The sequence below is a fragment of the Podarcis filfolensis genome (genome assembly GCF_964270895.1).
Source record: "Podarcis filfolensis genome assembly, chromosome: 3".
NCBI lineage: Eukaryota > Metazoa > Chordata > Lepidosauria > Squamata > Lacertidae > Podarcis > Podarcis filfolensis.
The window spans coordinates 39,989,409-40,001,693 of NC_139606.1; the positions used below are offsets into that span (position 1 = coordinate 39,989,409).

The 12,285-nt window shown below is 41.6% G+C and overlaps 1 protein-coding gene across 7 annotated transcripts in view; it reads left to right on the plus strand.

Annotated features, from left to right (window-relative positions):
* The window catches only part of MYO6 (myosin VI), a 113,235-nt gene that overhangs the window by 65,982 nt on the left and 34,968 nt on the right, over nt 1–12,285 (plus strand). For all 7 annotated transcript variants that reach the window (XM_083608105.1, XM_083608107.1, XM_083608108.1 and 4 more), the window contains exons 13-19: nt 1,205–1,362; nt 2,194–2,285; nt 3,411–3,483; nt 4,113–4,240; nt 6,012–6,107; nt 6,554–6,727; nt 11,084–11,122. In XM_083608105.1, coding sequence (XP_083464231.1) covers nt 1,205–1,362; nt 2,194–2,285; nt 3,411–3,483; nt 4,113–4,240; nt 6,012–6,107; nt 6,554–6,727; nt 11,084–11,122 — 760 coding nt within the window. The remainder of the gene's footprint in view (nt 1–1,204; nt 1,363–2,193; nt 2,286–3,410; nt 3,484–4,112; nt 4,241–6,011; nt 6,108–6,553; nt 6,728–11,083; nt 11,123–12,285) is intronic.

The following is a 12,285-nucleotide window of genomic DNA, read 5'->3' on the forward strand; positions in this document are numbered from 1 at the left end:
AGTGGTTAAATGAGCAATGCCAAAGAGCTGCTTTAGCTATTACCACAGAGTGGAACTAGAGGATATGCAAGGGATTAGTACATCAATTTCTGCTCTTCCTGGTATTACGTAATGAAGGAAGATGTTATGTGCTCAGTATTTGGATACAGCTTTCACGCAGTTCCAGGGAGCCTAGAGAGAGGATGTATGACCTCTTTTAAAGGAGTTCACCACAGAGCAGCATTCCATGCATGCTAACACATGCGGCTGTTTTTGGGCTTGCGGACTGTCTGGGGTCAGTGTAGTGTAGTGGTTAAGAGCGGTAGACTCGTAATCTGGGGAACCGGTTTGTGTCTTTGTTCCTCCACATGTAGCTGCTGGGTGACCTTGGGCTAGTCACACTTCTTTGAAGTCTCTCAGCCCCACTCACCTCACAGAGTGTTTGTTGTGGGGGAGGAAGGGAAAGGAGAATGTTAGCCGCTTTGAGACTCCTTCAGGTAGTGATAAAGTGGGATATCAAATCCAAACTCTTCTTCTTCACATGAACCGATGCATCCAGGTAGGTAGCGTGGCTGTGGCTGCCCCAGTTTCCATGAGGGTGGCAGCATTTTTCAGTCCTCTGCTATAATGAAAATTGACGTTGCTGTGTATACAGCACCCATGTTGGGGAGACACCATTCATGCAAATTGGTGTCTCCACATTGGAGCCGTAGACACAGCAGCTCCAATTTTGCAAGCTCAGCTTGGCCATAAGACCAGCATTATCTCCAAGGCATATGAACCACTCCACGCATTCCGTTTTGATTTTCAGGTACAGGTACCCTACAGCTATGTTCAAGTGTTGAAACTCCTGTCTTTTGCCTTAATGCATGCACGTTGGAACAGCAAACTTAAGATTTTACTGGTATTGGGCCCTCCACCAAGGTTGATGGGTGTTAGGCTCCCGGCCTTTTTATTGGTGGCCCCCATGCTTTTGGAATTCCTTCCCCTAAGAACTCCACTTGTCCCCTTTTCTTGTAGCCTTTAAGAGGACAAAAAAGGCTTTAAAAAAGAAAAGAAAATTCTACCATATTGCTAGATCTTTATGGTGTTATCTAAGCTTTTGAAGATTGTATCTTTTTTTGTTCAGTCATTTTGCATTTGTTTTGGGAAGTTGTGTTGTGAGGGCTTGCCACCAAAAATGGGGAGAGCGTAAATGAACAAATATCCTCTTGTTACCATGCAGGGTTCCACTGAAAGTAGAACAGGCGAACAATGCACGTGATGCTCTGGCAAAAACTGTCTACAGTCACCTCTTTGACCACGTGGTAAACAGGGTAAACCAATGTTTCCCTTTTGAGACGTCCTGTTTTTTCATTGGAGTTCTTGATATCGCAGGTTTTGGTAAGTCTTTTGCCTAGGGAACTCTAAATTGCTCTTTAGCTTTAGTATGGTTGCTGTATTGCATCATCTGCTTTCAGACCGTGCTCTGGGACCTAGTTAGTGATCTGTATTTCTTCCATTGGAGTGATCACTTAGCGTTGTGTGTAAGTCTGTTGACATTCAAAGCAGAGTGAGCGTTACATCTGATTGGGGGAAGCTAAAAGTCCAAATGACTTAAGCCTGATCCCAGGAAACCTTCCCAAAGCAGTGATCAAGATGTTGGCATTTATGTTGTGGTGACACTTCCTTTTTATAAAGTGCTATGTAGTCTGGCGGTATTATTCAATAAACAAGCAGTGTTATCAACCTATAGCAGAAGGAGCTGTGGGAGCCGGAGACTGGGAGATCAGCAAGTAAGCTGGGTAGAGATTAGATACCCTGAGTTCCTGTTTCAAAGCTCCTTCTTTAAACCACTGTGCTACCCTGGCTATGTTACCTGTCTTCAGCTTAATGGAAGATGTGAAGTAATCTAAAGAAATATGGCAACAAATTGTTCTCATTAAGCCTTGGATGCAACTGGAATTCCCATGGTGGGAAGAGGAATTGAGTCCACGACTCTGTATGCAATTACCGTCAGAAAGTCAGAGCTGCTACCTGAGCACTTCCTTTGTATTTTAAAAGAGAACAGTAGGGGATAGTCTAACTTCACTCTTCTGAATTGCAACTGTGTTTCCTGCATGGAAGACCTAATGTTGGAACTCTGTGCCTTAAACCAACATAAGATTATAATAAGTGTATTTCCTAGCGACGCCCCCACTGATTTTAAAGCATATTAATTCCTTTATTTTACAGAATATTTTGAACACAACAGCTTTGAACAGTTTTGCATTAACTACTGTAATGAGAAGCTGCAGCAGTTCTTTAACGAAAGGATTCTCAAAGAGGTAATTGTATACAACCATAACAAATTTATTATGGCATGGACCACAGTCTGCTTCATCAGATGCATGAAGTGTAATCCTCATTTGGCAGGTGGTGGGAATGGGACATACAACAATGAATGCAGAGTGAAATTCAGGAGAATCCAGTGATAAGTACCTGAAAGCAAAGTATTTAAAGTGACCAGTTAATAAGGCTGTTCAGTGAACAAACCCATTAGTCTTTAAGGTGCCACAAGACTCTTGTTTTTGCCACAACAGTTTAACGCAGCTACCATTTTAGAATGTGATGCATGTTGTTTATAGTCATTTCACTGAGGTTTTTCTATTACCAGTGTCTGATCTGCAGATACAATACATCTGCAGATCTTTGCCTGTAGCAATTCTAGGAGTCAACTCCTTGAGTCTCATGGACTTTTGAGAAAAGTTACACAAATAATTGCATTACGTAGATACCCCATATATGTAATTTTTTAAAATGAAAAAATAGTGATTTGAAATTCCTTCTATGAAGATGCACAGAAAAGTTGTGTCTGAATCAGCCTTATTTCCCCCATTAACATTTAACAGCATGCATATAACTGATGTGCTTGAATGTCCTACTGGATTTGAAAACCATGAAGAAAAACTTCCAAATGACAACATTATTTTTCAGCTTCCACTTCAGTGCACATGGTGATGCTAGTTAGACAGCAATGCTGGAATCGTTTGAACAAGGTCAGCCTTCATAGCACCTCTAGCAATTTGACAAAGGCCTGATGTTCGAGATACTGAACAATCATATTCCCAGAAACAAATAAAGCAAATGACATAGGAGGTGGTTCAGGGCACCAGAAAAATATAGGACTGCTGGTTTTTTTGGAAGTTTGAGCAAAAGTGCCGAGCTATTTCAGAACTGTTTCATGCCACAAAGTTCAGGTTGCTTAAGACTGTGAAATGGCTCATCACTGAGAACATTACTCGTTCTTCTATCACAGGATCAGCTTGACTTGAAATACAACCAAGGGATGGTGCTGGCACTCATGTGTGACATTGCTAGCATGTACCTTCGGCCCTCACGTAAAGGATATGAGAAGTTGGATAGATGAGCAGTATTCTACTCATACGATAATTTCATTATTTCTATTATAGGAACAAGAACTTTACCAGAAAGAAGGTTTAGGTGTCAATGAAGTCCACTATGTAGATAACCAAGACTGTATAGGTATGCATGTTGAATTCTGAGATGCCGTTTGTGTAAAAAAAGAAGTTTTATTTGCTCTGGTTTTCATTGAAATTGAATGGTAGTATATCTGTTTTGTTTTCCTTAACCTTTAACATTCTTGGAAGCAGCAGGAGGGTGAAATGGGCCATTTCACATGATTTTTTTGAATGAAAACGTTCTGTATTTTACACCTGCTCCTTTCATATTAGATAAGAGATCCATATTTTGAAATTTTAGTGAAGGGACGTAATGTGAAACTGTGGTTTGCTTAAACATAGTTTATTTTAAGGTCTGGTTCTGAGCCTCACTATAAACCTGGATTGTTTGGGGGACTGATAAACCAAAATATGAAATCACAATTTGGAGGTAGTTTGCAAAAACTAATTGTTGTAAAACGTCTGAATTCATATATTGTTGACAAACCACAGGTTTGTTGCTTAGGCTGTTGACGTTTACTGCTAAGCCACTTAATATATCAGCTAATAGAATAGCGGTTGGCAGATTCTGCAGATTACTCAAGAGCAGATGTATTTAGGAAAGGTAAAAGCTTTGTATTGCTTGGTAACACTCTTGTCACTACTCTGTATATACTGTATTAACTAGCCTATTGGCTTCTGTCTTGCAAACAGATTTGATCGAAGGGAAATTAATAGGTGTTCTTGACATTTTGGATGAAGAAAATCGGCTTCCCCAGCCAAGTGATCAGCACTTTACATCAATGGTACATCAGAAGCACAAAGATCACTTCAGACTCTCGGTAGGCTTATTTTTTTTATATTGGCATCAGTTTGTTTACCCCAAGTTATAAATTGTCATAAATAAACCTTTGTACATTACATCCAAGATTCCCCCATTATCCCTTTTCTGTCAGATGTTCCAGAATACTTTCCTACTGACAATACTGGTCCTATAGAGGCTCATTTGCTTGGAGAGAGTGTAGCTACAATTACATGTATATGTATTTTGGTTTCTAATTGCAATGTGTGAATTCAGGATACAAGGACAGAGAGATTGACTGCAGGGAACAAGGAAATGTTTGCTTTGCAATGTTTGGTTACTCACCAACCCTCAAAAATCACCTCCCGCATGACAGCTTGGTTTAGTAAAAAGTTTCCATCTCCACAAATGGGACGTTATCTAAAATATTTCTAAAATAACCAAAATATTTAGTTAAGGGTGCCATTTTACATAATGGATGGGCTACACAGATGAATGCCCGATGCACCCATGGCAGCAATCATGTCACCTTAAATTCCGAATCAACCCATTTGTTATGAAACCCAGTGTGTTGACTCCACCATAGGGAAGCGTCCTTGGCAATAGTTATGACAGGTTTTATCTCCATATGTCTTTACAGCAAAACGAAAGGGAATATTATAAACGTACACTCCTGATTTATTTACCATGGCCAAGCATAAAGAAGCATTTGGTCTCTGAGGTTCTGGGAGAAAGTCAGTACAATTGCACACTTTGAGTCACAGAATTTTAAAAGGAGGTGGATAAGAATCTGCAGTGCATCACATTTAATTTCTTAGCCACTTTCCACAAGAACTCTCCAAGTGACATATACAGATAAGATTCCGATACACAATACTCCACCAAGCTACAATGAAACCACTAATGTGATCATATTGCAAAAATGAATATGTCTATCTCCCTAATAAAACCTTGACCACCATCCCTTCTGGCTGTGATTGCAATCTAGTTGCCTTGGTCACAAACTCAATATAAAATGTGGCTTCCTTACAGTTAAATGGAGTAGGCTGAAGAAAGCATGTGGCACCAATTTTGACATGCCGGCTGTGGCTCCTGGTTTGTTTCTAGGTTCAGTTTAATGAGTTGTCTTTGACCTTTAAAGACCTAAAGTGCCCAGGTCCAACATACATGTCTTCTCTCATATACCTGTTCATTAAGATCTGCTTCATAGGCGGGGGGTTTTTTTGGGGGGGGTATGTTGGGCCCAAGGTTTTGGAACTTTGTCCCTGAGGAAGTGTGGTCTGCCTTTGCATTGCTAGTTTTCAGTTGCATGTTGAGTGTTCTCTTTCAGAGGGCATTCAAGACCCCCATAGCTGTGATATTGCCGTTGGGCATTTTAGTTTTTGTTGCTGGGTTTTTTTTTTAATAGGTGTCAAAGCTATTCTGTATGTTTTCTATGCTTTGAACTGTTTTGACACAACAGGTGTGGCATTAATATTTTAATTAATAAATACATAACCCAACCAGGATCTAGTGCAGTCCATGTGGTTGGAGTCTTAGCTGCCTTCACTTTCTTGCCCTTTTTAGTTGAACACCACGAGGGCAGTGAAGAGCGGCCATTTAGCAGTACATTAATTTGTGGCATGCCAAAATGGCTGCCTAGAACTGGCATGTAAAAATGCATGGGGCTTACAAGGGAGAGTAGTTTTCTAATCTATTTTCTTTGCTGTTTTATGTACGTAGTTGGTCATTTGTTTTGTGCTTTATGGTTTTATAGTTCTATGACACCTATAAATAAATAACATAAATAAAATGTTGGTTTTAAATTTCAGATACCCAGGAAATCTAAACTGGCTGTTCACAGAAATATCCGAGATGACGAGGGCTTTATAATCAGACATTTTGCAGGAGCAGTATGTTACGAGACAGTAAGTGAACATGATTTACTGAATTTCATCTTTCTGTATAGTTTTAAAAATAAATTATTTATATCTGTTGTGTAGTAGATCCTTGTGCGTGTGGCTGAGCAGATAAAATATATTCAGCTACATGGTGAGAATCTACGAAGGCTATAGGAAGAACTCAACATCATGCTTAGGACCCCACCAGATAATTTGAATATTGAAGAAGTTTCATTGGGAAGAGGTGTTAATCTAAGTTGGCAACACTGTGAGAGCAACTAAAAGTTTCTGAATGGTGTAACCTAATGAAGTAAAACAAATTTTGCTTCTGCTTTTTAAAATCATTGAAGTTTGGTCTGCAGTGTCATATTCCTATGTGCAATTTCTGCCCAGGTGCCACAGTGATCAAGTGATAGCATAGACATGTGCAAACTTTCCCTCCTATCTAACATTATTTTCATTATTTTCCTCAGACCCAGTTTGTGGAGAAAAACAACGATGCTCTGCATATGTCTCTGGAGTCCCTTATATGTGAATCCAAAGATAAATTTATCCGGCAGCTCTTTGAATCCAACACGAACAACAACAAGGACCATAAACAAAAAGCAGGGAAGCTTAGTTTCATCAGTGTGGGAAACAAATTTAAGGTATGGGCATGGCAAACCTTCTCCTTTCTCGGGACTCCTTTCCATTTTCTATGAACACAACGGGACTGCAAAGTTAGGCAGACAGCATGAGTTGTTTCAGTTTCATGTATTCCTCTTGTCAGACCATCCTTGTTTACTCAGAAGCAATCCCTGCTGGTTTCAGCAGGATTTCCATTTTCTAGGATGTATGCTCAAAATGGCAACCTCAAACGGTTTTGTGATATGACAGGTATAGCCTTTGCTGTAGTAAACTGAGGCAAATCTTCAGTGGCTTTTTGCCTTTTCCTGATATTGAAGCAACATTTCTCCATGCCCTGAGGATACTGGGGTATTCCTTCTGTCCTCCCTCCCTGTTTTCTGTAGTCCATGTTTGAATTTCAGAAAGGCCTGTGCGATCTCCAGGTAACACTGCACCACACATTTCTTCCACACACCCCTCTGCCTCACTGTTCCTTGCCCTTCTTTTATGACTCACAAACAGCATGAATGGCTTCTCTCTCTCACACACACCCACTTTTGCAATCTGCCTCTGCAACATTTTATGTGGGGCTTCTTGGACTCTTCAGTCGCACACTCACACTTGCACGCACTTCCACCATTGCCTCCGTCATTCCACCTTCTCTTGGGCTGTGGCTGCCGAAAGTTGCAACCGAGACTTCACCGCATTGAATGTTGCACAGGGAGCGAATGAATTGCCAAAATGGGAATCTGTATTAGTTTAATACTGTATGTTTAGCGTCTATATTAATTGCAGACCCCGAAGCAACTTCTTATCAGAGCTAAATGTGTGGTTTAAAAAGCTTTGCTTTCTGTTGTATAATGAGAATTTGCACATTTGAAGCGAGCCCCTTCAGTCAACAGAAGCTAGCTGTGGGTGTCCCATTGAGACAGTAAAGTAGATTTAAAGTGTTATCATTTCTCTGAACCCTCTAAAAATATTAATAGCATTGACAAGACAAAACAAAACCCAAAAAACCTTGGGGGGTTGAGCATTCCTTTTCTCACCCTCCCGCCCTTCTCCTAACAGTATTATCTGATGCTTTTCCTAATTTTTCCTTTTGTTCTTAGCTGTAAATCTGACCTCTGTGTCTTCTGCTCTTTCTGTGTTAAGCCTTCTCTGTTTTTCTGCTTCCTTTCCCTATTCATCAGTTTTTATTTTAGTTGGCTTTTACCAGCTCAGGATGGCTGGAGGGGAAGCTATAGGGGAGTTGAGAGGAAAAGCAGGCAGAGGCAAAACCAAGGGCTGCAGGTAAATGTATCACCTTCGTGGACTCATTATTTATCAAACTGCAGTAATTTCAGCCAGAATTCTTATTTCTAGCACATCAGTTTTGCTTCCTGTAACGTTAGAAAAATGCCTCCACTCCACAGCAGGGTTTTTATTTTTGTTGCTGGTTCCCTCAACAACCCATGCATTAAAAACCACGTATTAAGTCTGTGGTGGGACCTGGGAAGGGCAGTAGCTCAGGGTTGGACTGTGTGCCTTGCATGCAAAGGGACTTGGGTTCAATTCAGTTAGAGATGGAGGGGAAAGCTCATTTTCTTTTTCACTTTCGTTTTTTAAATTTTAAATTAAATACCACAATCATCCAAATAGAGGGCAAAGTAAAATATATTGAGAAAAATGGAAAGAGAGAAAATGGTTGGAGAAAATAGCTTGCATAATGAGATATTATTAACATAAAAAGAATATACATTATTAAATTAACATAAAAAGAATATACAGGGGTACTTTGCCTGCAATTTGATTGTTGAATGAACAGAGCCCATAAACTTGTTTTGATCATTATATTTTAAAGTGTTTCTGTCAGCTTTATCATTGTGACATATTCCCAAGCTTTCCTCAGCCATTGTGGGTTGGTTGGAGGGTTTTTATTTTTCGATTGCTGGGCTGTATAGAGTTTCGCCATAATCAAAAGAGTAGTTACTAATTAGAGATAGGGATTTATAACTTCACTGCATGCAAAGAAGGATTGTGTTTGCATTTCTTGGTAATGCAAAGCTGGTGATTTCCTGCTATATTCAAAATTATAACTCCGAGATGTTTTGCTTTTGTGCAATCCCAGAAGATATGTATGAAATCTGCCTTAGTTCTTTTTCTCCTCCAGCAGTACTCCTTTTGTGAAACTCTGGAGAAAGGCTGCCACACACTGTAGAATCAGGCGTAGCCAACATGAATGATGATGGACCACAGCTCCCATCATTCCTGGTTAGAATGAATGGGAGTTGTGAATCATCATTATTATTAATAATAATTTCATTTCCATCCTGCTTTACATTTTTAAGGTGGGGAAATCTCAAAGTACGCAAATAAAACAATCCAAAAGAAAACATTACAAAAGAAAGTCAAATATAAAGTATTCATCCAAAGCAGCGTAATTAACAGGAAACTAAAATATCATCTTAAAGATTTCAAATGAAATCTTTACTGATGGAGGTTAAATATAAAATGTTGCTTGGTTTTCAAATAGAAAACAGGTTTACAAAGATAAGTCATTTTCCATGGGTAGAAAGTGTAGGTATGTATTTCCAAAATCAAAATGCAAAAGGAGGATTTCAGGCATGCGGAGAGGTAGATGAAATTTATAGCAGGGCCAAGGTGTTTCAGCTTAGCTGAAGATCCCTCTGTTACTTGGGATTGCCACAAAGCCTTCCCATCCCCCCAGCTCCCTTGAATTGCCTGATAATGGTGGCTGGAATAGGGTTGCAGGAGAAGTGGGACGGTATAGGATAGCAGAGCCAGTCTCTGTGCTAGGCTAAACAGGTGAGGAAGATGCTCCCTGCTTCTGGCTTCTGCCAAACCCAGCACGCTATGAAACAAAACCCCACTCTTCCTGAGGGTCCGCTAGTATGCACAGAGGACTTGGGGAGGTGAGCAGGTCTGTTCCTACTACTCACTGGGCTTTGGGGCAAGGGAAAGGTAAAAATCAGTGCTCAAGCCTACATTGCTGTTTTTGCCTCTCGGTTGCAATGCCAGGTAAGAAACTGACTCTGCTCCTCCAAGAAGTTTCTCTGTGCATGCCAGGTGAGTCATTGGATGGGTTGACCCTCTTTTGCCCAACATGAAAATTGCATTTCCCTGGGCTCTGTGCAATGCCAAGGAAGGTCCGTGGGGGAAGGGAAAAAATATTGGTGGTGGATGTGTCTTCATTAGCAGGTGATTGGCTTTGTGAATCACCATTTGAAACAAAAACTAGACCACTAAGTCAATGCATAGTCTATATTTTAAACATTTTGTAACTTCGACCAACACACCCTAATGGCTGAAAAAAGTGTTTATTGAAACCTATCTGGTTCCTGATGAGTTATGTGCAAACATCTGCTGCATCTGGCAAAGTACAAGACTCCCCTCATCATTTGGGATACTGTGTCTGATCATACACCATCCACTTAATCCATGTAAGGTTCATCTAATAACATGGATCAGGATATCTATGTGCCAGGTGAATGCGTAGTGTAAGTCAAGGGGAAGCCAAAGTGGTGCCCTCCAGGTTCGTTGGGCCAAAGCCCCCTGCCACGCCTGCCACTGCTCATGCTAGCTGGGGCTGATGGGATCTGGTGTCTGACAACACCTGCAGGGCACCATATTGGCTTACCCTTGTGTTCAGTGTTTAAAAGAGTAGCTCACATTTAGCAAATTGGTGGTGCTTTCCATTGCATAGAAAGGAGACATTCCTAAAGGCCACTTGGGTAAGAGAAGCATTTATGTACCAAGTTGTACGTATGAAGTCGGGTGGAAGAATTCTGGTAGTAGTATGGTATGGCGTTGCTGCTTCCCACCTTAATTCACTTGCTGCTAATGCGGTTTGACTACGAGTAGCAAGTGAAGGTGTTGGTATCGTGGACTGACAGATCCTATGCACTCATTCTCCTTTTCACCTCCATTTGAGCAAGTGCATGTGTGCATGGGGAGCTCGTGCTAAGTGATGCATGCAAGTAATGATGTGTCCTCATGAGTGTAGCCTGGGAGGAGGCGGGGGGGGCAGCTGCCCCCATCAAGTACCGTATTTTTCGCCCTATAGGACGCATTTTTCCCCTCCAAAAATGAAGGGGAAATGTGTGTGCGTCCTATGGGGCGAATGCAGGCTTTCGCTGAAGCCTGGAGAGCGAGAGGGGTCAGAGGCCCCGCGCCGGGGTGTGTGTGTGTAATTTTTTTCTTTATTCCCCCCCCCCAAAAAAAACTAGGTGCGTCCTATGGGCCGGTGCGCCCTATGGGGCGAAAAATACGGTAAATCAATAAAAATATTTAACTAACTGAGGTTCTGCCCCCCCCATGAAACCTGGCCACGCCAATCTATGTCCTGTGTGCCTAATCTCCCATTCTCCATTTTGATGCAATTTCCTTTGCTTTTACAGACTCAGCTGAACCTGCTCCTGGAAAAGCTTCGCAGTACAGTAAGTGGAGATTCTTTGCCTTCTGTTAACTCACATTTATTTTAATTTTTTAAAAAATTGCATTTACACCAAATCTATAGTTTTCAAATGACGTATTGCAGGAATAAGTTAACTGTATAACCACTGCATTAGATAGTGAGGCAAGCTCTTATCTGCTGAAGCATGGCTGTTCCATGAATCTCTTCAGCCTTCCTGGGTGCACATGTTTCAGTTTCATGGAATCATAGAATCACAGTTAGAAGAGACCGCGAGGCTATGGCTCTGAGTTCATAGTATCCAGCACATCCAGATATGGATTTAAGGGTTTTTTGTGTTGTCCACCCAGCAGCAGGCACCACTACAACTCATTCATGTGATGTGATAAAGCTGTGCATGTGACAGAGAGAGAGCAAAAAAATGCTTATGGAAGGAGCATCCCAATACTATTGAATCTGGACAGGGTTTGGAACAGCTAGTTGGGAGCCTTTTAAATTGATGAACAAACGTTGTTCTCTTCAAGCAGCAAGTGAACAAATGCTGTGAAATAATGGAAGCTGGTTTTCTTCCTCTCTTGCCTAGATATAACAGGCACTTCAAAACCAGATGAAAACTTGGGAGGTGGAAAAGGGAGATTCTAGAGGAAGAGTACCGTATTTTTCACCCTATAGGACGCACCTAGTTTTTTGGGGGGGAAATAAAGGGAAAAAATTATCCCCCCCAGCCACGGGGGAAGCCCGAGCTTTTAAAAAACGCACCTACTGTAGTTTTGAGGAGAAGAGGATATCTGTCCCGAAGCACGGGGCACTCTGCTTCAGCGCGCCCCGTGCTCCGGGCAGCAGGCTGCTATCCGCCTGAACAGCAACCTCAGGACAGCAGTAGAGAAAAATACAGATAGGGGTCTTGGCGGCGGCTCACCTTCGCACCCCCTCAAGAACCCCCAATTTGCCCTGTGCTTCCTAAATGGCTTCCCTGAGCTGATCCCTAAAAAACCCACCCCACTCGCACTCACCCCAAAGCCAAGGCTTTGTATTACCCCTCCCCCCAAAAACCCAATTCAAAACACCCTACATGTAACCCCCCAAACCGTGCCTCTGATCTCTCATTTCCCCTCAAACCCCCTTGCCCCAAAAAAGAGGGTTCAGACCCCCCTCCTCATCTGGAGGCAGCACCTTCCTTCCTCCACC